A 24036-nucleotide genomic window follows, 5' to 3' on the forward strand; every position below is an offset into this window, starting at 1 on the left:
TGAAGTGGTGATTTAAATAATCGCTGCTTCTTTTACATCAAAATGGCTGCCGTGCTGTGCCAATCAGTTGTTTGTCAGCTCGGCGTGGTAGTCTGGACGCGCCGTAGTCGACATCAAAAGCTTTTGTCGACCGCCCCAGTAAACCTCATTCCACAAGGCGTAAGGGGGCAGTCGACCAAGGCTTTTGATGTTGACTCTGGAGCCATGTAGTGTAGACATACCCTAATTTACCCCTAAATGTCTTCCAAGAACCCAGTTAGCAAGGGAAGTGTTGGTAATGCTGGTAGACTTTTTTGACCTCCTGTGGTTCGGCACATTCTCTGGTTCGGCACCAGTCAGGTCCCGAGGGTGCCGGACAAGCGAGGTTCAACCTAAGACTATATTGTGATTCACTGAGAAATTGATACTAACTTGCCTTTGGTGTCTTTCAGATGTCACTTGCTTTCTTGCTAAGTACATTGTTGAAGAAACCTAAGCTCACTGGCATAGTTGGGTTCCTCTTCACCCTTTCCTTCGGAAGTCTGGGCCTTGCTGTATTGTATGACCAGGTTCCTGAACCTTTGAAATGGGCTTTAGGTCTCTTCTGTCCTTTTGCCTTCACAGCTGGATTTGTGCGGGTATGATACAGAATAACTTCCTTCCTGTGCATCATTCATTGAGGAAAGAATGAAATAATTATCTGTCAAATAGTGATAGAAATGTAGTCGTGTTAGTCTGGGGTAGCTGAAGCAAAATGCAGGACAATGTAGCACTTTAAAGACTAACAAGATGGTTTATTAGATGATGAGCTTTTGTGGGCCAGACCCACTTCCTCAGATCAAATAGTGGAAGAAAATAGTCACAACCATATACAGGCAGTCCCCGACTTATGTCGGATCCGCAGTTACGAACGGGGCTGCCTCAGAGTACACGGACTGCGGGACCTCGCGGTCCTGCCGCCCGTGTACTCTGGGGCTTTGCTCTGCGTCTCCCTGGTCTGTCATTCATGTTAAAATTCGACACTCTCCAGGAAGGAATGAACAAACACTCAAACTATCTTACCCATTACCAAGATAGCTTCCCCAATTATCACCTCTAATACCATTAGCTCACAGACATCCCACTCTCCCCACCTCTAATATCATCAATTCACAGACACTTACCTTCCTTCCTTCCTTCCCCCCCCCCCCCCGCATCCCCCTCCTGTTCTGAAATGTGATTTGTCCTTTTCATATGTGTTCATTTTTTTAAATTGTATCCTTTGGTATATATGGTTGTGACTATTTTCTTCCACTATTTGATCTGAGGAAGTGGGTCTGGCCCACGAAAGCTCATCATCTAATAAACCATCTTGTTAGTCTTTAAAGTGCTACATTGTCCTGCATTATCTGTCAAGGCATTCTGACTCATTGACTCTTCCGAAAAGCAGTCAGTGAAGGATAGTTCATGATAACACCCTTTTCCTAATGAAAGGTTTGGAATCTTTCAAGTCTAGTAATAGACCCTCAAACTCGTTGGTTTCACCTCACCTGCCCCATAAAATTTCATCATCTCCTGGCCTTCATGGCCCTGCATAATGTAATTGCTCCCTACCCTTTGGTTCTCATCCCTTTTTGCCTCAGCCTCTGTATTCCACTGTGACAGGGTGGACTAGGCCCAAAGTCTCCTACTGCACCCCACCCCAGGGAGGAGAGCAGAAAAGAAGTCCTCCAAGTAGACTAGAGTGGCTGCTTCTCCAGCAGCCCATCAGGGCCCAGAAGGCTGATATAAAAGAAGCTCCAGTTTCTTGCTGGAGCTTGACCCAGGCAGACCTAAGGGCTGACTGGCAGGACAGCTGCATTTCAGACAGCTCTGAGTGAGAGCCCGGATCTGGTCAGAACCCAGGTCCAGTGGCTGAAGACTAGCCTGTAACAGACAACACCATCTTGTAGAACCCTGGACTGGGTGCATTGAGAACTTGACCCCAAAGCCCCGAGAAAAAGGGCTGGACAGAGCAGCTTCCCAGGGACGTGGCCCAGGGAATAAGCAATAGGCTGCAGTAATACTCAGCAGGCTACTTCTACTTATAGGGTCCCTGGGCTGGGACCCAGAGGAGTGGGAAGGCCTGGGTTCCCCCCAACACCCAGCAGCCACAACCAGGGGTAAGAAAAAGCCTGGTCCCAGGCCACTGACCAGAAAGCCTTTTACAACACCCCCAGCCTCCCAGAGAACAGCCGGGCAGAGACATTGCAGATATGCCCTCGGACACAAAGGGTTGCTCACGAGAAGTTGAGCCCCTTCACATCTACCCAAGCTGTCCACTTAAACAAGTCCCAGTTGTATCCCCCTTGAGCGTCTTCCACTTCATCGGCTGCACTAACATCTATTCCTGTTCTTTCCCTTGCACATGGCTGCATTATTCCAGATTGTACATTTAGAAGACAATGTGAAAGGGGTGGATTTTTCTGACTTTTTGGAAGACTCCTACCCAATGTTGGCCCTTTATTTCCTGTTGGCTTTTGATGCGCTTCTCTATTTGACACTAGCCATCTACTTTGACAAAGTCTTGCCTGGTAAGGGCGAATCTTATTACAATTTACATGAATGTAAGTGCTTCCGTGCTTTCCTGTTCTCTTAAACTATCTTCTGCAAATAACATGGTTGGACTGGATAGTTGCCAGCCAGGCTCGGGCTAAGGAAATCTCGGTTCTGTTCGGAGGAGCTTGGAAAAATCGCTTTACCAATCTGTGCCTCCCAATTGTAAAATAAGGATAATTGTATTCAGGGCCATCCCGAGGGGCAGGGGACTGGGGCAGCCCCTCTCCTACCTCAGAGCACCAGGTGCAGGCCCTGGGGCAATTTTCCTGCTGCAGGACCTACCTATCCCCCGCTCCACCCCTCCCCCAAACCACGCTCCTGCCCGCACTCCTTTGGCTCCTCCTCAGAGCAACACGGCCCAGGGGATCACAGGGGCCTGGCATGGCAGCAGCCGGGTACGTCCCTCCCCTATGGGCAGCGGGAACCAGAGCAGCCGGGCAGCCTGCTCTGTTCCACCCTGCCATGCTGCCCTCTCTCAGCCCCCTGCGTGCGGCTTTTCAGCAGCGCCAGGAAGCAGAGCGCTCCGGCCCCAGGGGAAGCAGGGTGCAATGGGCCGAGAGGTCGGAGCAGGGTGGAGCAGGCTGCTGGGCTGCTCCGGCTCCTGCCATCTGTGGAGTGAATGGGGGGAGGGGAGACGACCCCTGCTGCTGCCATGCCAGGCTTCTGTAATCCACCCGTTCTTCCCATTCATAGGATGGTTGGAGCTGCCACCACTGGGCCCCCAAAAGCACAGGGCTGCTCTAATTCCTGTAGGCAGTCCATCTCTGGCTGTACTTGCCTCTTTGGTAAATTGCTTAGAGATTTTTGGACAGAAATTGTTATGAAACCATTAGGGGTCGTTACAGCCGGTATTTATTTTTCCCATTCTGTTCAAGCCCAGATGAATTTATTCACTCCTTTCTAAGCACGTATAATGCTCGGGAGAGCGACAAATCTCAGGACATAGTCCTTTCCGTTTCCCCTCCTTTCCTTGCCCAGGTGCCTTTGATAGTATTTCAGAGAGGCTACCGCTAGCGAAAACAGGATTATTCATTCCCTACTCCATCTCTAGGACTGGCCCCCTGACTTCTTGACAGAGCTGAATCGGGTACCCCCTGTGAGGGCGACGGCACCCTAGCAATTTGATGCCGAATTCACTTTAGATTTCCATGGTTTGAAGCTGCCCTTGCTCTCCGGGGAAATGTCCCCCCGACCGCTTTATCGCTCTGTGTCACTGAACAAAAGATTCCGTTTTATTTTTGGTTTCATAATTAGATAAATATGGGACGCGCCATTCCCGTTTGTTCTTCCTGAAGCCAAGTTATTGGTTTAAAGAAAGGCGGAAGGGTGTCCGCAGTGATATCCTAGACCATGAAGAACACAGTGACCAGGGCGTTAGTGATCACATTGAACAAGTGCCTCCAGAATTTCGTGGGAAAGAAGCCATCAGGTATGGACAGGGGAGCATGTTTGTTTGGTTTCCATCCTGCTGAGGCTTATGTGTCTACTGACTAGAGAAATGTAAGTACATGGATTTCTATTTCATCTTCCCCATAAAGCATCCTGGGCTTGATTCTTCAGGTCTGTGCTAAGCTGAGAAATAGAAGACTACTGTGGAAACTCCCCTATGGTGCCTGCCTACCTTTGGCCCATCCTGGAAGCAGAGTTTTAGGAAGAGCCTAGCCCTTTAATTCCAATCTTCATTCAAACCTCTCTGCTTTTTTTCCCCAGCATCAACAATATTAAAAAAACCTATGGCGAGAAGGACAAGACAGTGAAGGCTTTAAAAGGTAAGAAAGGAAACCTCTGAAAGTGAAAACACCTGTGAGTATTTCATCAAAGCACAAAGCTGCCCATGGATCTATGGTTCCCATGCTGTCCAGGGGTATTTTAGTTCCTGGGAAGCACCTAGATACCAAGGTGATGGGCACCATTTATAGAAAGGAGATTCCATAAGGATTTGAATAGGTATTAATGATTATATGAAAAAGGAACATTTTTGGCCCAAGTACCAAGTTTGCTGCTGAGAGTAGGTCGACTGAGCCAAAAGGCCCCCTGTTGGAGACCTCAGGGATCTGCCTTACCCATCCCAGAAAAGGAGCAATGGAGAGGTCCTCCAAGCAGGCTAGAGGGGCTGCATGGGAAGCAACCAATCAGGGTCCAGCAGGGCCATATAAAAAGGAGTGACAGAAGTGAGCAGAGGGGAGAGTTGCTGGGCTGAGCTGCTACAAGGAGCTGGATGCCCAGCTGCCTGAGGGAATTGCAGCACAACCACAGCTAAGTGGGGGACAGGGACTGGGGGAGCGAGAGGCTTCTGGCTATCTGTTTGGACTGGGTAAGGAATGAGCCTGGGGAGGGCTCCAGGAGAATAGGGTCTCCAAGGGGGAAGCCCTGGGGATACAGTCTCATGCCAGGGCTGAGATTATTTAAAGACAGCACCCCAGGTGGGACTAGAAAAACTGCCTGAGAACCACTAAAAGGAGGTCACCAGCAGATACACCCAAACAGGTTGGCCCCGCCACAGCTCCTGTACAGATGTGAGTACTTTTTAGCCCGTTCCATTCGCTGGGCACGTCCCCTACAAATCTGAAAGCACAATGTTTAGGATGCCCATCAACACCCACCACCCCCTCAGCTCTTTACAGAAGAAACGGGTGGGCTTTCCAACCTACTGGGAAAGGTGGACTAATCAGGTGTGCCAAAGTGGGGACGTTTCCAAATCAAGACCCGTCCTGCGGAACTCACTCCTATTCACATTAGATGTGCTCCAGTTGGAGCAACTTCGCCGAGGTCTAGTGTGGTGATATTAGCTAGAACAGTGATCCCCAACAAGGTGCGCCCATGGGGGCATTTGTGTGCACCCGCCAAGTGCTCGGGGCTGGCCTGGCCCCGGGCACGTGGCGCACGGTAAGCGCCGGCCCCAGGAGCGCCGCGGATTGACTGCCCACGCTCTGGGCACGCGGCGCATGGGGGGAGCGCCGGTCCCGGGCTTGCGGCACTTGGAGGGGGGGTGCGCAGCGCTTGGGGGGGCACTGGCCCTGAGCATGTGGCCCATAGAGGGGGCACCGGTCCCGGGCGCGCAGCTACGGGGGGGCCCCGCCCTCTGGCGTCCGGCAGACAAACGGCCACTCCCTCTGGCACCCGGCAACCTTAAATGGTTGGGGACCACTGAGCTAGAGCAATCACCCAGTTACCTGTACTGCATGAAGATGGGGGAATTTTAAATCCTCATCCCTAATCCTATGGTTTAAACTTCCTTTGCTTTACCTTATCATCAATATCTCTTTTTTTTTAATATTAGGTTTGTTCCTTAATGTCTATGAAGGCCAGATCACTGCATTACTTGGTCACAGTGGAGCTGGAAAAAGTACGCTACTCAACATCCTTAGTGGACTTTGCCCACCTTCAGAAGGTAAAATGAAGCTGAAGGGAAGGTGACCAGCGCGTGCTTCTCCCTCCCTCCCCGCCCCTCCGCACCTGCTGGCTCTCTGAAGGAATGAACAGTTGACAGTTACATGCGGGGAGGCACAATAACATTGTGTGATTATGAATAGATGGGAAGGCCTGTGGGTTGTCAGGGAGGTGGAAATGGATGCCACTTTGCTAAGGAGCGCCTTGAACCTCCGTCCGAACAACCCGACACTAGCTCCATTACAGTAGATCGCCCACTGTTCTACTATGGTAGGAAATTCCTGTACGCCTACACAGTCACAACCGAGGAAGAGGTGTGATGAGTTTCCAAACCCTTCACTGCTGTCCCTAAAGGAGTGTGGGGCCTGGGACAACCCCTCCGCTGCCCCAAGTCCTGCCTACAACCCGCCCCTTCCTATTCCTTTCCCCACTCTCTGCTCCTGCTCCACTGCTACCCTGCCTCTTCCTGCCCTGCTTCCCCAGCCTCCTCCCCCCAACACACACACTCAATAATCCCCCTGGCCACTCTGGGCCACCCGGTGCCCCTCCCATAGCACAAAAGCCTTAGCTCCCCTTCACCATGCCCCTAGCTATCTAGCAGAAGAGTTGGCTCTGCACACCTTGCTAATGTGTTCTCTTCTGTTATCTTCTTTTTGTGTTCTTCAAGCACAAAGGTTTCTCTGCCATATACTAAGTCCAATTTGCTCTCCTCCTTCCCAGAGACTCCCCTTATTTCAAGCAAATGAAAGTGAATTGGTTAGAGTAAAATAAGCTGGCCCAAACTTTCTCCTAAATTTGCATCTGTTTCCTAAAGTCTGAAAAAATGTGTTTCGTGTTTCTGTGTATTTTCCTGTTATTTTTGCACAGCCTTATCTTATCAAAAGAAAGCAAAATGTTTGCATGTCTGACTCTGGAACACGGTACAACATATCTGGCAAATGATTTCTTGTGTTGTCAGCATTTTAATCAATTTGATTATTTTCTTAAAACAGGAGCATGTAAGAAAACTTTATCTTTTAATTAGACTAACGTTTTTGTGGGATAAAAAACCAGTGGGTTACGTCTACTGTAGAAAGGACACATTGCAGATATCCAGATCTTTTTCTCTTTTCTTTTCTTTTCTTTTCTTTTCTTTTCTTTTCTTTTCTTTTCTTTTCTTTTCTTTTCTTTTCTTTTCTTTTCTTTTCTTTTCTTTTCTTTTCTTATAAATGCAGATACTTCGCTCCTATTTCAGTATCAACATCTGACCTACCATGCATTTTAAGAGCATGTTTTCCTCTCTGTTGGTCATATTTACTTTGCAGGCTCTGCCATTATATATAAATACAAAGTGTCTGAAATGGAGGACTTGAAAGAAATTAGGAAGATAATTGGAGTTTGCCCACAATTTAACGTTCAGTTTGAAGTTTTAACAGTGAAAGAAAATCTAAGGATATTTGCCAAAATCAAAGGGATTCTGCCAAAAGAGGTTGAACAAGAGGTAGGTGTGCTTCATGTGGAAGATGGCTGGAGAGAAACTTTGCCTTTGACTAGAGTTAAAGGGCCAAATTTTCACACTGGTCTCTAACGTCATAAGCTCAGTTTTGCAAGTGCTGTCACAGAAGTGCCCAAATGGTTGAATGTACCCATACACGTAGCATTAGCACATCAGCATACACAAATTCCACTTGTTCTAGCAAATCACTAGGGCTGTGTCTACACTGGCCCCTTCTTCGGAATAGCCATGCTAATTTAGAACTTTGGAATAGGGAAATGCACGGGGGATTTAAATATCCCCCGTGGGATTAAAATAAACATGGCCGCCGCTTTTTTTCCGGCTTGGGGAAAAGCCAGAAAAGAGCATCCAGACTGGCGCGATCCTCCGGAATAAAGCCCTATTCCGGAGGATCTCTTATTCCTACTTGAAAGTAGAGATCCTCTGGAATAGGGCTTTATTCCGGAGGATCGTGCCAGTCTGGGCGCTCTTTTCTGGCTTTTCCCCAAGCCGGAAAAAAAGCTAAATAGACAAGACAGCGACAATTTGGGAGAGGACACAGAGAGGCCAAGTAACTTTTCTAAGTTTACAGAGTAGGTGGGTGGTAGTGCCCCAGTCTTCTGCCTTCCAGTCCAGTGCCATACCAGCTAGCTCATGTGAAGCAGCCAGGTTTGTACATTTATCCAAAAGGCTCGGAAGGCTCCCATGGTGACCCTGTGCAGGAGTGCTGGAACCATAGTCCTAGGGGCACAAGACCCCGAGCCATAGAGAGGCGTGGTGCTCCCAATAGCAGCTGCGGCTTCCTGGCTGACTTATCACAGCCCATCTCTGGGTTCTGGTCTGGCCAGGGGGTGGGGCCTCGGGGGAAGAGGTGGAGCAAGGGCGGAGCCACAGAGAAAGGCCAGGCCCAGCCTCCACCGACCTCTGGGCAAGGTGGAAGGCCGGCTCTGCACTCCCAGAAGGGGCAGGGCCGGGGCAGTCAGCCCTTTGCATTGCCTGGCGCACACCACACCAGCCCTTCTCCCCCCGCAGGTCTTAGAGCCACCCAGAGTACACAGCATGGCACTCCGGAGACTTTTTCAAGGGCCCGTGGCTCTGGCCACTGCTGCAGTAGTAGTGGGGTGGCTGGGAGTCCCCGGCGCCTTTGAATCTCCAGGTCCTGGGGCAACTGTTCCCTTCCCCTCCCCCCTCAGCGGGCCCGGCCAGGCCTCATGGTGAAAGGGGGCTAAGGTTCTCTTTGTTCCCCCACACTGGAAAGAGGCTGTAGCCCTGGGTGGGGGCTGGGCTTTGCCTCCCAAGCTATATCTAGGTCCACCTCCCTGCCTACCCTGTTGTGGCAGCTCTGACTCTGAGAAGGTATCGATCATCCCGTTACATCCTTCCCGTTGTTAATTAAAGGAATTTCTTAATGTGAACTCTGGTATCTTCTCTTTTATTTCTTTTGCGGAGATAAAATGCCCTTGTTTCTTTTTTGGGCAAGGCGGGAGTGCATTCATTTTTAAATGTAGGCTTATTCTCCGAGACCAAAAGAGACATGGGGTATCGCTACGAAGAAAAGCCCACCGTGACAGCCCTTCTAGTCTGGGTCGATTGCCTCGGACTTGCAGTGCTCTGGCTTCAGAGCTAAAACTAGAGGTGTACATGTTCCCATTGGGGCTGGATCCTAGTCTCTGAAACCCAATGAGGAGGGGAGGATCTTACAGCCCGGACTCCAGCCCGAGCAGAAATGTCTACACTGCTATTTTTATTTGGGCCAGTCCAAGTCAGTTGATCCTCTAAGACTTGATGCAATGGCTTTCCCTTTGCAGTGAAGGACATGCCCTAGAAAGTTCTAGTAGGTTAGTTTGCATGTTGTCTGGATGGCACGGAGGCTTCTGAATGCAATATGCACCTCCATTATGTATTTTCCTGAGACAAGTCGAGTGCTTTGTGGGGATCCCTAGGAAGGACAAGTGTCTGATGCTATTCAGCCATCATGTTTTACATCTTCTAGGAAGGGCCTTTTCCATTCTGCTTTTATGGATCAAAGTCACAGATTATTCTTGCAGGGAAGCTGGTAGGCATTCAGAGCCAATATCTGGACCACCCATACCTTACGGCTTGTCTGCACTACTGTGGAGCAACATAATTTACATTGACTTAAAGCAATGTCTACACCGCACTGTGTTGACAAGAAACACTGTCCTGTCAACATAGCTCCTGCCGCTCGCTGAGGTAAATTGGGCGTGTGCTCTCCCATCAACGTAACGTGTCTTCACCAGACTCACTAAGCTTACGCAATTGTATTGATGCAATGGTAACTGACTTAGTGCCGTGGTGAAGACAAAACCTCAGAGACCATTGCGTGACTGAGAGAGTGGAAATTCAAATTTCTCTCATTAGGCAATTCACATACTTCCAGCTTATGAAACTTAGATAACGCCACTCCCAGATGTTCCCTTTTTCTATTGACTCTGCCACAGTCATTGACTAAGCATGTACAGTCCAAAGATCCAAACATTGTTTGGCCTTCTGCAGTAAATAAACAATAACTGCATGTTTGGTTTAGCTGCAACAGCCAGCAGGAAACTAGTTAGCAAAATCCCTGAACATTTTGTTCATGGGTCCGTGAACTTCCTGCCGCAAACTTAGTCTCTGGATAATTCTGTAGTGAACACTTGAGGCAATTTCTAAGAGAGTTTTCAGTCTCTCCGTCTACCTCTCTGTTTCCAAAAAATAAGCTTTTGTTGTTGCTACGTTTCTGTTTAAGTGAGACCAAATGAAAAACTTTTTTGAGCATTACATGAACATATGTAGTTTTAGAGAATGGGGCCAGTCTCAAATTACACATTTCTCACTAGGAAAACGAGTAGTCCTGTGGCAACATAGAGACTAACCGAAATGCATAGAATCATGAGCTTTCTTGGGCAAAACCCACTTCCTTAGGTAAATTGGAGTGGAAACAACAGATATACACACAGGGCATGTCTACACTAGCCCGCTAGTTCGAACTAGGGAGGCTAATGAGGACGACCGAAGTTGCTAATGAAGCATGGGATTTAAATATCCCGCGCTTGATTAGCATAATCCCGGCCGGTTGCCATTTTGGAAACTGACTAGCCCGAAGTAACTGCCTGCGTCTCTACGCGACAGAGAAGCGGGATTCCGAGATAAACCCCTTAGTTCGAATTATCTGTTACTCCTCGTGGAATGAGGTTTAACAGTTAATTTGAACTAAGGCGTTTATCTCGGAATCCCACTTCTCTGCTGCATGTAGACGCAGGCAGTTACTTCGGGCTAATCAGTTTCCAAAATGGCGACTGGCCGGGATTATGCTAATCAAGCGCTGGATATTTAAATCCCACGCTTCATTAGCAACTTCAGTCGTCCTCATCAGCCTCCCCAGTTCGAATTAGGGGACTAGTGTAGATGTACCCAAAGAGAAGCTTTTATATAGAGATCTCTTTTTCTGTTATTTCCACTCTAATTCATCGGCAGAAGTGTGGGTTTTGCTCATGAAAGCGCATGATTCTAAAAATCCAAACAAACTCTGCAGACAAGGCAACTTTCAGAGTCATGGTTTCCTGTCAGCACATCTCTGATTTGTCCTCCCTGGGGGATATCCCAGTTCCTTTTTTTAACTTTCTTAGCTGAACTGCGCTTCATGGGATTGCTTCAGTGTAGAGAGATACACTTGAGCCTCTTTACTCCGGCAACCCTGGGAAACAGGGTTTGCTGGATTAAAGATTTTGCCAAGCTAGGGAAGGAGGGAGGGTGCTTACCTGGCGCTTTGCGGTCTCTGCCACTTCCAGGCCTTGCCCTCCCCCTTCCGCCACTATAGAAGCAGCAGGGAAAAAGCCTTCAGCTGAGCGCGTTGCTGCCATTCCCCCAGTTTGGGTCCGTACTACGGGTATTCCCCAATTAGGCTCACTGAGGCTATGGAGGTTATTGTATTTTCCCAGCTGGGAATATGAGACCCTTGCTGGGACAGGGGAAAGAAAGACAGACAGACAGACTGCCACGCCACGCCACGCCACGCCACACTGTAGCACAGCAGGGCTCCAATGGCATGCCAGCATCCTCCTCCCTGCAGAATGATTGTGCACTATAGCTGTATCTTTTCACACAGGAATGGCTGTTTTCTTACAAAGTTCCCAACAATATTGCTTCTGGGTGTGCCAATATTTAACAATTATACTCAGTACGGCCAACCCCAAATGTTCAAATACCTATCAGAACCAACTCCCTCCCTCCCCCAAGGAACCCATTAGGATTGCCATCAGAGTTTAAAAAAAGAATAATAAATATTGGGGCCTTTTAATTTTGCTTTACTTTTTGAGAGACCTGAAAGCTGAGAGTCTCACGCAATGATGATTTCGGCCCCTGGGGCTTTATGACAAATGCCTTGTATTGTGGGACTTGCCATAACAATCTCAAGAGTTGGCCACACTGCAGGCTGTACCCCAGTATGACCGCCTGGAGCTTGTCAGGCATTTCGGGGTGTAGCGTTGGTTTCAGATTCAATTCCTGAAGCCCAGTAATTTTTTTTAAGCCCAGTTCGTGTGCTGCTATTGTGGCCCATGTGCTATTTGGGAAACAAGAAACAACTCTGAAGAAAATCTTAACTGACTAGCTTGAAACCAGGAGGTTCTCTGTTCTGTAGGTCCAAAAGGTTTTGACGATGTTGAAAATAACAGATGTCCAGGACTGCCAAGCGAGCAGCTTAAGTGGAGGACAGAAAAGAAAGCTGACACTTGGAATTGCCATTTTAGGAGACCCCCAGGTAAGATTAACATCAGCTTGTTGGGAGGACACCCTGCTGAGAAGGCAGCTGCACTGGTGACAGTAGTCAGGAGCTACTGATTTAGTTTGTGGGGCTTTGCTTTTCATGATGCTATTTATTTTCATTGGATATGTGTATTGCCTCGGGCAAGGCACTGGGAGCTGATCACGGGCCATTCCTGCCTGCACCTCTGTGCTACCGACAGCCTGGGCCACAGCGCCCTATTCGAATTAGGCCCCGCAGATTCTCACACCGGCTCTGCACTCCTAGGCTACATCTACACTGCAGGGTTTTTGCACAAGAAGTCTTTTGCAGAAGAGTTCTCGCACTAAAACTTCCTCCTCAAAAGTGCATCCCCACCTCAAAGCCCATCGCTTTTGCGCAAGAGAGCGTCCACACTGCACGGACGCTCTTGCGCAAGAAAGCTCCGACAGCCATTCACAGAATAGCCATCACAGCACCTGTGCTTTTTCCAATAGGGAACGTCCACACTTGCCTTTTTGCACAAGAGCTGTAGCGCAAAAAGGAGTTATGCCTTATAGAAGGAGGTTTACCTACACCGCAAAAAGCCCTCTGTTCTGACATTTTACTGTCAATTTACTTGCACAAAAGCATGCTTGAAGTGTGGACGTGCTGCGGGTTATTGTGCAAAAATGGCTGGTTTTGTGCAAAAACTTTGCAGTGTAGGCATAGCCTGTCTCTAGCTGTAGCCCTGACCGAAATTCAGTTTCACCACAAGCTGACAGTAAACAGGGCAGGTTGAACCCTACCCCTGCGATCATCGCCACAGCCCAATCCAGGGGACCAGGCGTGGGCATTACGGGCTCATCTAGACTACAGGGAACAGTCGAAAGAAGATATGCAAATTAAAGAAGAGCAGCTTTTTGACGCTGGGGGCGGTTCGCCGAAAAAAGCCACGTCTTCATTACTTTCACTTTCAAAAGCTCCGCTTTCAAAAGTGCGATCGGAAGAAGATATGCAAATTCCCACGGAATTTGCATATGTTCTTTCGACCGTTCCCTGTAATCTAGATGAGCCATTGAGTTGCTTCTTCTGTTCCAGAGATACTAGTGACAATTTCATGCAAAGATCTGCAGAGGGAACCCACAGCTTTGAGGGCCAGGATCTCTTGCGTACCCAGGCAAGAATGCACCCAATGGAAGATAAGAGCTCTTAGCAGCTGTATAAATAGATACAGCTCTATCCATTTAATTCCCTTTCCTTATCTGAGTATAATGTTTTCCACAGGAATGTTGAATTGACATGCTTCAGGCCCATTCAAACTCTAACCATTCTGCTAAATGTGCAGTCCTACACAGCAGAATCTGTCCCGTTCACACTCTTTCATGAGGCTGGGATGAGATGTTTTATTATTTCCTCCTGGCAGGTTTTGCTATTAGATGAGCCAACTGCTGGATTGGATCCCAGTTCCAGATACCATGTATGGAGCCTACTGAAGGAGCATAAAGCTAACCGAGTAACCCTGTTTTGTACCCAGCTAATGGACGAGGCCGATATTCTCGCTGGTAAGTGCTGGATTTCTCGTTACCCGAGAGATGATGATGATAATAGCAACATAAATGTATTTTGCTGGCCAGAAATTTTCCAGTGGGACTTTGTTCTGTCAGCAAACGCCGACTTGTGGAAAGGAAAATGCATGGTGGGCATGTGTCAGTTCGGACAACATTTCATGTAGGAAAAAAGCAAGGAATGAAGTGTTTGGAGAGTAACTTTTTTGGAGTGGAACATTTCCATTTTCCATTTCAAAAGCATTTTTCATTTCAATGTTTAAAATGGTCCATTATGTAACATATAATTTAAAAAAGAAATCTTAGAATGAAACATTTTGATTTTACCCAAATAAAATGTATCAGTTGACATGAACTTGATTTTTTTTTCAGAATTGCATTGCATTTCTGTGTGGTTTTTCTTTTCATTCCATTTTGGAACCGAAAAAAGTTAAAAAAATCTAAGATTTCCCATGAAATGGAAAAGCCATTCCCTCCCCTGCTCTCCCCATCTTCTGTCCAGGGTGTGTTCTGTCTTGACAAGCTAGTCCCGGCTGTCTTTAGTACAGCCATTTATTTATAAGATGGACAGGCTGGGAGAAATAATATCTTTTATTGAACCAATTTCAGCTGGTGGGTGAGACAAGCTTTCAGGCTTCATATAGTTTCTGTCTTTTACAGATCAGAAGAAAAGCCCTATGCAGCTTGAAAACTTCTCCCTTCCACCAACAGACATTGGTCCATTAAAAGACCTTCCCTCGCACGTCTTATCTAGCTCATATCCTGGGACAGTCGCAGCTTCCACAACTTTGCAAGCATCTTTCTAGTCTCCCCTCGCTCATCTTTTCTCTCTAGGGAAGAATAATTTCCCACTTTAGCTTCCTGGAACAAATCATTTTGTTTCTGTTTCTTTAGACCGGAAAGCTTTTATCTCCCATGGGAGGCTGAAGTGTGTTGGCTCTTCTCTCTTTCTGAAGAGAAAATGGGGAATTGGATATCATTTAAGGTGCAGTATACCGAGCTCGTGTTTTGAATAACTTTTGGTTCTATATATATTTGGGGGAATAGGGAAGGGAGTAATTACCCCTATATTGTCAAAATGAATGTACACAGTACTGGTGTGTATTAGTTTTGACATTTGTATATTAAGCATCTTTCTCAGCTGTATATTTTATCTGTCTGACAGGGTGGCCAAGTACCAAACAGCTGTTAATTTCAGTTTTCTGACCAATATAAAAAGAAACAAACATTTACACAGAAGTGGGGGAGGGAAGTCCAAAACAATGTGCAAAACCCTAATTGGTGATTACATTTGGCACTAATTAACAATAAAGTATCTAGGTAACCAAACGACATAACGTGGTGGTGGTGATGGTTGTTTTTTCCCCAGCTTCAGCTCTATTGTTTATTTGGATGTTGCATTTGAAAAATGATACGAAGTTCCTGAAGTAATTGATCTGTTCAGGTCTGAAGTCTCCATTTGGTTTCCTATCCAAATATTTCATTCCATCCTTTAAGAAAATAAAATCCCATGCTGTGGAAAACTATATGCCTGATCCCAGGAGGTGTTTTGCTCTCTCAACACCAACTTAATTAAGGCCAGATCTACACTACAGGAGAAAGTCGACCTAAGATGTGCAACTCCAGCTATGAGAATAGCATAGCTGGAGTTGACATATGTTAGGTCGAATTTCTGCAGCATCTCCACTGCAGGAGGTTGATGGGAGAGTTTTCCTTACTCCTCTCAACACAATGGACTACCAGGATTGATAGGAGCACCATCAGTGGTTGATTTAGCAGGTCCTTACTAGACCCACTAAATCAAACCCTAGGAGATTGATATCTGGATTGTTGATCTCAGGGTAAGTGAAGACAAGCCTTCAGTGATTCTTTTCTTGGACATATAGTGCAAATTTGGAATAATTGTGTTAAGGCTGATGTCTTGTAAATACTCACAGAAACAAGCCCCTTTACACCTGTGAACTCTGTCAAGCTATTCTCAGGGTAAATTTTCTGAACCTGACACTTCTGTGCATTTCATGCAACTTTTTATTTCCTTTAAGGAATCAAATGAAATTCTTAGCTACAGGTGGCAGAAAGGCAAATACTAGAGCTGATAGAGAATAAGACAGAGAATATCTTATTGCTTCTATATAAAACCATAGTACACCCACATCTTCAATACTGCGGACAGATGTAGTCGCCTCATCTCAAAAAAGATATATATTGGCATTGGAAAAGGTTCAGAGAAGGGCAACAAAAATGATTACGGGTTTGGAATGGGTCCCATATGAAGAAAAATTAAAAAGACTTGGACTTTTCAGCTTAAGAAAGAGGAGACTAAAGGAGGATATTATAAAGGTCTATAAAATCATGACTGGTGTGGAAAAAGTGAATAAAGAAAAATTATTTATTTATTCCCACAGTATAAGAATTAGGGGTCACCAAGTGAAATTAATAGGCAGTAGGTTTAAAACAAACAAAAACAAGTTTTTCTTCACTCAGCACACAGTCAACCTGTGGAACACCTTGCCAGAGGATGTTGTGAAGACTAGGACTTGAAAGAGATTCAAAAAAGAGCTAGATAGATTCATGGAGGTTAAGTCCATGTGTTTGTCTAGAAATGGATGACAGGAGAGGGATCACGTGATGATTACCTGTTGTGTTCCCTCCCTCTGGGGCATCTGGAATTGGCAGCAGACAGGATACTGGTCTAGATGGACCTTTGGTCTGACCTAGTATGGCTGTTCTTACGTTCTTATGATTCTGTAATTAGATTCCATTTCTGCTCCCATATCACATCTAGTTTGTCCAGATTTCTCCATTTGTTTGAAAGAAACAGAGCCCTGGACAATTAGTTTTTGAACTTTAAAAAAAAGATTTAACTTTTTTCAACCATCTAAGTGGCGACTACCCATTTCTGCATTGGTTGGATTGTTCCAGGCTGAGCAGAAGATAATCAGTGCTTATCTAGTCTGAGAGGCAGTAGAACTTCCCTGAAATAACTCCTGTCTGGACTAGAACATGTGTTTGTAAAGGACTTGGAAAGCCTATGATAAAACTTTTTTTTTTTGCATGCACAACTTCCTAGTGAGCATCCATTACAATTATTTCCTTTTTCTTTCATTTCCAGCCTGCACATCAATGACTCTTGTGATACTGTGAAAGTGACATCTCTAGTCAAACAATATATCCCCAGTGCTAAGCTATCTGGGCAGAGTCAAGAAGAGCTGATTTACATGCTACCCTTTGAAAATGTGGATAAGTTCCCTGGTAATCTTCACTTTGTAATCTAAGACTGACTCTTTAGGACATTATAGCAGAGAAATTTCAGGAGAACAAGTCTAAAGGACTCCTGGAAGAAAATATCCATACAGAAACTGAACTTTTTTTCTGTTAATGTTTTGCCTTAATTATTGTATGTTAATTGTCTCTTTAAGATGAGCAACCCCATTTTACCATGTCTTTTAAAGGAAAAAGATAATTAGCAGAAAGGGCAGGAGGAGATGGGTGGTGTTATGAGTAAAGTACTGAAGATCTTGGTTTTATGCCCAGTTTCCTCCACCTCTTCGCAAGTCACACTTACATGCTATGTCCCTCCATTGCTACATCAGTAAAATCAAGATATTAACAACTCCCTCATAAGGGAGTTATGAGACTTAATTTACAGAATCAATTCTAAGATAATCAGTGCTTATCTAGTCTGAGAGGCAGTAGAACTTCCCTGAAATAACTCCTGTCTGGACTAGAACATGTGTTTGTAAAGGACTTGGAGAGCCTATGATAAAACTTTTTTTTTTTTTTTTTTGCATGCACAACTTCCTAGTGAGCATCCATGTCAGAGATTTCAAACCCTGGTTGGATGGGTATCTGCTCTCCAGAATACACCCTGGAGAACTGTTTTCTGTCACTTTTCTGTTTAAATGCCCAAATCCAGCCATGGTTATGCCAACTATACATCCTGGATTTTCCAGGACAGTCCCGATTTTAAATCTTCTGTCCCATTGTCCCCATAAAGCACTGAAATATCTGAGAAATTCTAATATTTCGGTGGTGGTGAGGGAGAGAAAAAAGCCCTGAGGTGCCCCTCTAGATCCGGCTTGTGGGGAAGAAGCGCAGCTAGAAGCAGCTGCATGCTGCTGTTCCCTCTCCCTGTCCCCCAAATGCGGGAACAGGAGCATAGGGATGTTTTCTGAAGGCTTTTCCTGCTGCTCCAAAATCCAGCCAATAGGAGCAGCCAGAGGTGGTGCCTGGGGCATGGCGTTAGGAGCTGTACAAAAGCAAGAGCCCCCCCTTTCCCTCATGCCCAGCCCCCGCACTTCCAGCCCACTCACTCACCGCCTCCACTGAGACCCCCCCAGGCGGCTCTTACTACATTTAAAAGACAGAGGTGCAGCTGTCTGGAACACGTGGGCAGACCCAAGGGGTCAGGGCATGGCTAATGAGGTCAGGAGGCATTGCTACCATTTGATTGATGGTAGGGCCTGATCTCATAAGTCCCTCTTTTTGGGTTAGAAAATATGGTCACCGTAGCCATGATGTAGGCCGAGATGAATCCATATTCAGATCAACGTATTTACCAATCGGTGAAGCTTAAAAAATATGCAACTCTAAGAATGCCACTGAGAGCCATTTTGTGTGTGTGTGTGTTCTAGAACTGTTCTGTGATCTAGACGCTTCTGCATGCCCGGGGATTCTGAGTTACGGCATTTCCATGACAACCCTGACTGATGTGTTCCTGACACTGGAAGAAGAAGCCGCAGTTGAGGAAGCAGGTGAAAAAGTTCAGTACTGCCCAAAATGAGAAGAGTGATCAAGTCTCTACAAAGGCAGAATTCTCACGGAAGTGAATTAGGACTTTTGGCTAATAAGCAGGGCTCGACAAGCTATACAATCTACTTGCCCGTGGAGAGTAGATTTCAGCCGTGCGCCCCGTTCATCAACAGCGTGCGCATGTGCAGTGCGGGGCTGGCGAGCGTTTTTTGCCGCCGTTTGTCAAGCCCTGCTAATAAGAATAGTGTGATTTGTCCCAGTACAAAAGATCAGATAAATCCAAATAAGTAACCTTACGATATGTTCTGTTCCACTGAAAGCATGCCAAGGAATCTTTCTTGATTTTTGAAACAGGTCTTTTCACCGTTTCATAGCTGCTTGGAATCCTGATTCTCATTTTGGTCATCTCCAATCCAATGGTAGATCTCAAATTAAACGGAGAGTTGCCACCCCCATAAAAAAAAAATAGACTCACTGATGCCAAACACACATGCTGATGTGACACATCAGTGTTACAATTTGGTAATGTCCCGTAGGGCTAAAAGCTTGAAACTTCATCCTCTGACTTGAGCGGCCATTTCCAAACCTGGTGTCCAAATATCCATTTTAGGCTCCTCCATACTGATTTGAGAACTTGGATCAAGGATATAATTTGACCCCAGTCTGAATTTTCTTAGGTGGATACGCTCCACTTTTTCCTCTTCCCACAACTCCGCAGGATATAATGTAATTAGATATCACATTCCACACATTGACATAACTTGCCCCCACCCCACCAAGAATTTTTCTGAAATTACTCCCCAGGTTCAGGTCCAGGATCCGGTAACTTAACTTAAATGCCTACGTTTTAAAGTTAAGCTTTTTATGGTGAAGTGCTTCCTCTGGACAGGTGCTGTTGCTACCAAAGGGAAAGGTAGCAGCCGCTTGCAGCTCCTATTGGCAGTCGATCATCGTTCACAGCCAATGGGAGCTGTGGGAAATGGTGTGGACATCCCACAGCTCCTGTTGGCCAGGAATGTTGATCCACAACCAATGGGATCTGTAAGCAGCAGTATCTATGGATGCACAGGTAAATAAAGCATCAGTGGCCTGCCAGGGAGGGGCCCGGAGCCGCTACTACAGCACAACGGTGGCCGGAGTGCCGGGACCCTTTTGAATTGCTGCTGGAGCACTGCTCCGTGTCTCTGAGGGCAGGGGTGGGGCTCCCCATGGTCTGGGCAGTGCTAAGAACTGACTGCCCTCAACCCCGCCCCTTCCACCGGAGGCCCCGCCCCTTCCACCGGAGGCCCCGCCCCTTCTGGGGCACAGAGCTTCCCCCACACACACCTTGCCCTGGGGCCTTCAGTGACTGTCGGCCCCACTTGCCATCTCCCTCTCCATCGTCATGTAACTGAAATGCAAACGAGGCCTGGCCCACACTGTCATTTCCCCTTGCTCACCAGCCCAAAGTTTCCTCCCCTGTGGACAGAGGCGTAGCGAAGTTATTATGCACCTGGGGGCAAAGGCAAAATTGTGCCCTTCCCCCGGGCTGCCACTGCCCGGTGGAGCCCCAAAACTGGTGCACAGCTGAGCCTGATGCATTTTATTTTCCAGTTCAGGGCCGGGCCCCAGCACACACTAACCAGCTGGCAGAGATGGAAGAGGGTCGGGCTGGGGGTGGAGAGGCGGGCAGGAGGCTCCAGCTGGTGGCAGCAGGTGGACAAGAAGCAGGCAAGCTGAGGGATGACAGAGAGAGCAGAGGGGGTCTAAATTAGTGCCTCCCTAGAGTGGTGCTCGGGGACAACTGGCCCCCCACCCCTCCCCACTAATTGTGGAGCCTCCATCCGTCCGGCATTCTCAAGCATTCTTCTCCCTTTGCACCCACAAATGTCAGTAGTGAGCCTTTGGGGGTTTCCAGCCACAGCACTTACACCTACATTATTCCAAAGTTCCTCAACAATCCCTCAGTTGGTAGGACATGGTTATGAGATGTGGGTTCCATCAGTCGGTTTGGGAAAATCATTTCTCCCCGCCCTCTGCGTCTTATTTGTAATCCGGGGATCGATTCCCTCGTGCTCTGCAGGGAAGCTAAAAGGAACACACCGCTGTGTTCCAAACACCCCAGGATACGGGATGAGCTTTCACAGGCTGATTTCTTCGCTCCTAGATTACGGTGTTTTCGGTGAGGAGCAGGCAGAAGAGGAAAGAGAGACCTTCTCTGCCGATGAATTGGAACAACGTCTCCTGTCACTTTCCGACACCAGCAGGGCGACTGTCAGTGGTGCTGCCCTCTGGAGACAGCAAGCCTGTGCCGTGGCAAGAATTCGCTTCCTGAAGCTCAAGCATGAGAGTCGTACCATTAGGTCTATGTAAGTGCCAGGGTGCGTCTGACTGTATGTCGGTGGTGGGCAACCTGCAGCCCATTGGGTTTTAGTGTGTGGCCTGTGACACATTTTGTTTTCCCTTTTGCAAGCACAAAGTTGCCAAACTCCACTGCTTTCCAGTCACATCGTTTTGTTCCTACCTGTATTACGAACGTGGCGTGCACGTAGAGCCCGGGCCTGTGACTTGAGGCAGGTGCTGACTGCACACAACACTGGCCATGAGACCTGTGTGCTCCCTCAGCAGCCAATCAAAGCACTGCTACAATTTGATTGGCACCAGGGCCGGATTAAGGCATGGGCTAGCCGGGCAGATGCCCGGGGCGCTAACCTATGAGGGGCGCCTGATGGCAGCTGCAAGGGGCGCTGCGTGGATCAGATTGCAGGCTGCAGCAGCTTCCAGCGGTCACCCTGCAGCGGCCGCCCAGGGCGGGGGCCACGTTAAGCCCCGCAGCGCCGGTCAGCAGCACCCTTCCCCCCGTAGCCATGGGCGGCCCCGAGCTGCACACCAGTGGCAGTAGCTGGGCTGGGCTGGGCCGGGCACGTGCGTCCTGCCACTGCCCCCACGTGCCGGGCGGGGGCGAGGCTGCGCATGCACCCTCCCCCAACCCGGGGCTCAATTCAACTGTCTGCCCAGGGTGCCGAAATGGCTCGGTCCATCCCTGATTGGCACACCCTGCAAATTCTAGGTACGCCAGCACAGTTAGGAAAACTTCTCTATCCCGGGAGACCGTCTGGGTCTAGCTGCTGCTGAGATGGAGGGCCACTTGTGTGGCCCCGTCACAAGCCTGGGTTGCCCATTGTGAGTGTATATGAAAAGCAAAAGAATGTGCCCCAAAAAAGCCATGAAGAAACTATTCTCGCTGTTCATTATTTTGTGCCTCAGCACTCAAAACAATGTGCTGATTAAACATAGTGAATAACGGGCAGCGGAAACCAACCTTTTGGCTCAAGGCGCCTTTGTGAAAAACTCCTAGGAGGTGTAATGTCGTTTCCATCTTCCTATTGTTTCCTGTGGCCTTGCTGTTCTCAATTACACTTGCTTACCGCTTTGCCAAATTAAATGTAATTTTGAGATTTGTTTCTTACAATACCTGAGCACAGGTGAATACATCTCAGAAGGGTAGCTGTGTTAGTACGTAACTTTAAAAATAATGTGTAGTCCTGCGGCACCTTAGGGTGTGTCTACACAGCAACGTGACTTTGGTCGTTATTCCGAAAAAACTATGCGAGCGTCTACGCAGCAATTCAGTTATTTTGAAATAATTTTGAAATAATGCATGGCTTATTCCAACTTCTGTAAATCGCATTCTATGAAGCATAACACCTGTTCCAAAATAGCTATTTCGAAATAAGGCATGTGTGGATGCTCCACTTCTGCTATTTCAAAATAGCCCCTCACCAGAGGCATTCTAAGTTATTCCTCTTGGGACTCTAAATCGAGATAGCACATCTACATTAGAGAAGCCCATCTAGGACTAATTTTGAAGCTTCCCTGCAGTGTAGACATGCTATTTCAAAATAAGCTATTTCGGAATAGCTTATTCCGAAATAACTGTGCAGAGTAGAAGTACCCTTAGGGTACGTCTAGACTACCGCGTTTTGTCGACGGAAGTTTTGTCGACAGATATTGTCGACAAAACTTCCGTCGACAAAGAGCATCCAGACACATTGAGTTCTGTCGACAAAACAAGCTGCTTTGTCGACAGAACTCCGTAGTCTGGACGCAACGTTACAGGCAATAACACCTTCTGTCGACAGAGTTCTGTCGACAGAAGGTGTTATGCCTCGTAAAATGAGGTATACCAGTGTCGACAAAACTGCTGAATTCTGTCGACGTTATGTCGACAGAACTCAGCGGTAGTGTAGACGCTGGTATAGTTTTGTCGACAAAAGTCCACTTTTGTCGACAAAACTAGGTAGTCTAGACACACCCTTAGAGACTAACCAAAATATATAGAATCATGAGCTTTTGTGAGTAAAACCCACTTCATCAAATGAATTGGAGAGGAAATACCAGAAACCAAAAAGATACATATAACAGCAGAAGAAGTACCAGTCAATTGTAGGACCCATTGTTAATGAGGCTAATTACTTGAGCTGGATGTGTCCTATATATAGCTTTTGATGTGGAAATGCAGATGTTAAAGGGAGGAGAAATTGGCTTTGTTATGCTATGCTCAAGCCCAGGGTAATGGATAAATTCCAGTTCTGCAGACTCTCTCTCTCTAATTGGTTTAGTGAAATTCCTTTGTAGAAGAATGGCTACTTTGAAAATGATTCACATGCCTCCTAGCTAAGAAGTGGCAGGTGCCCCTCCCCCCCAATGTTGGACCCTCCTGCTAGCTGAGCAGAGCAGTGGGTAGAGGAGTTCTGAGGTCACAATCGGCGTGTCCCCTGGCCCCTAGCTCATTTCTGTAGCACAGGGGAAGGGGCGGGGGAACAGGGGACACAGGAAACTGGCTGAGGATGACTGGAGTGGGGGGTTTTCTCTGGAAAGTGTGTGAGTACTTTTCTTAACAGGAAGGTTAAAATGTTCCCCTGCAGCAGGGGTGGGGAACCTTTTGGGGGGCAGAGACTGCTGACCCCCAGGCTAGTAGATTTTGTATGCTCCAGCCCCATGGTGGGCTAGTGGGGGATGGGCTGGAGTGCCACCACAGGATCCCCAATGAGGGGGAGCGAGAAGCCCGGCGCCTCCGGGACCGGATCCAGGCAAGTGGGGACTGCAAGTTCCCCACCCCTGCCCTATAGGTTTGTGTGTGTAATGAGGCATCAAGATGTGCCAGCTGTCTGGGGCCCAAGGAAGCAAGAGGGTTACTTATAGAGCGAGGAAGCTATAGCTCTCCAGCTCAGGAATGCAAGAGTTACTCAACATGGTTAGGTAACAGCTTGGGCCTGTTAGCTGTCTGGAAGCAACAAAACAGAAGAATGAGCCAACAGAAAGGGGTGTGATCAATGTGTAAGAGAAACAGAATGTCTGTTCCAGATCATGGAAATCCTGCAAACTTCATTGTCCTCTCACTTTGGCTTGAAGAGTTTGGAGACTATAAAAACCGCGAGTAATCCTGTGGCACTTTAGAGACTAACAGAAACATATAGGATCATGAGCTTTCGTGGGCAAAACCCACTTCCTCAGATGATGAGCTGCGATCCTCTGAGGAAGCGGGTTTGGCCCACGAAAGCTCATGATCCTATAGGCTTCTGTTCGTCTCT

At 47.3% G+C, this 24036-nt stretch overlaps 1 protein-coding gene across 4 annotated transcripts in view; it reads left to right on the forward strand.

The window, feature by feature from the left end:
- LOC102462448 (ABC-type organic anion transporter ABCA8-like) overlaps positions 1 to 24036 on the forward strand; it is an 82470-nt gene that overhangs the window by 24621 nt on the left and 33813 nt on the right. For all 4 annotated transcript variants that reach the window (XM_075903996.2, XM_075903994.2, XM_075903993.2 and 1 more), the window contains 12 exons: positions 432 to 617; positions 2384 to 2531; positions 3811 to 3985; positions 4267 to 4325; positions 5837 to 5947; positions 7251 to 7426; positions 12063 to 12182; positions 13570 to 13708; positions 14606 to 14696; positions 16824 to 16963; positions 18346 to 18465; positions 20610 to 20811. In XM_075903996.2, the coding sequence (XP_075760111.2) occupies positions 432 to 617; positions 2384 to 2531; positions 3811 to 3985; positions 4267 to 4325; positions 5837 to 5947; positions 7251 to 7426; positions 12063 to 12182; positions 13570 to 13708; positions 14606 to 14696; positions 16824 to 16963; positions 18346 to 18465; positions 20610 to 20811 (1667 nt within the window). The remainder of the gene's footprint in view (positions 1 to 431; positions 618 to 2383; positions 2532 to 3810; positions 3986 to 4266; positions 4326 to 5836; positions 5948 to 7250; positions 7427 to 12062; positions 12183 to 13569; positions 13709 to 14605; positions 14697 to 16823; positions 16964 to 18345; positions 18466 to 20609; positions 20812 to 24036) is intronic.

Source organism: Pelodiscus sinensis, chromosome 20, assembly GCF_052426305.1.
Source record: "Pelodiscus sinensis isolate ZL-2025 chromosome 20, ASM5242630v1, whole genome shotgun sequence".
NCBI classification, from domain to species: Eukaryota; Metazoa; Chordata; order Testudines; family Trionychidae; genus Pelodiscus; species Pelodiscus sinensis.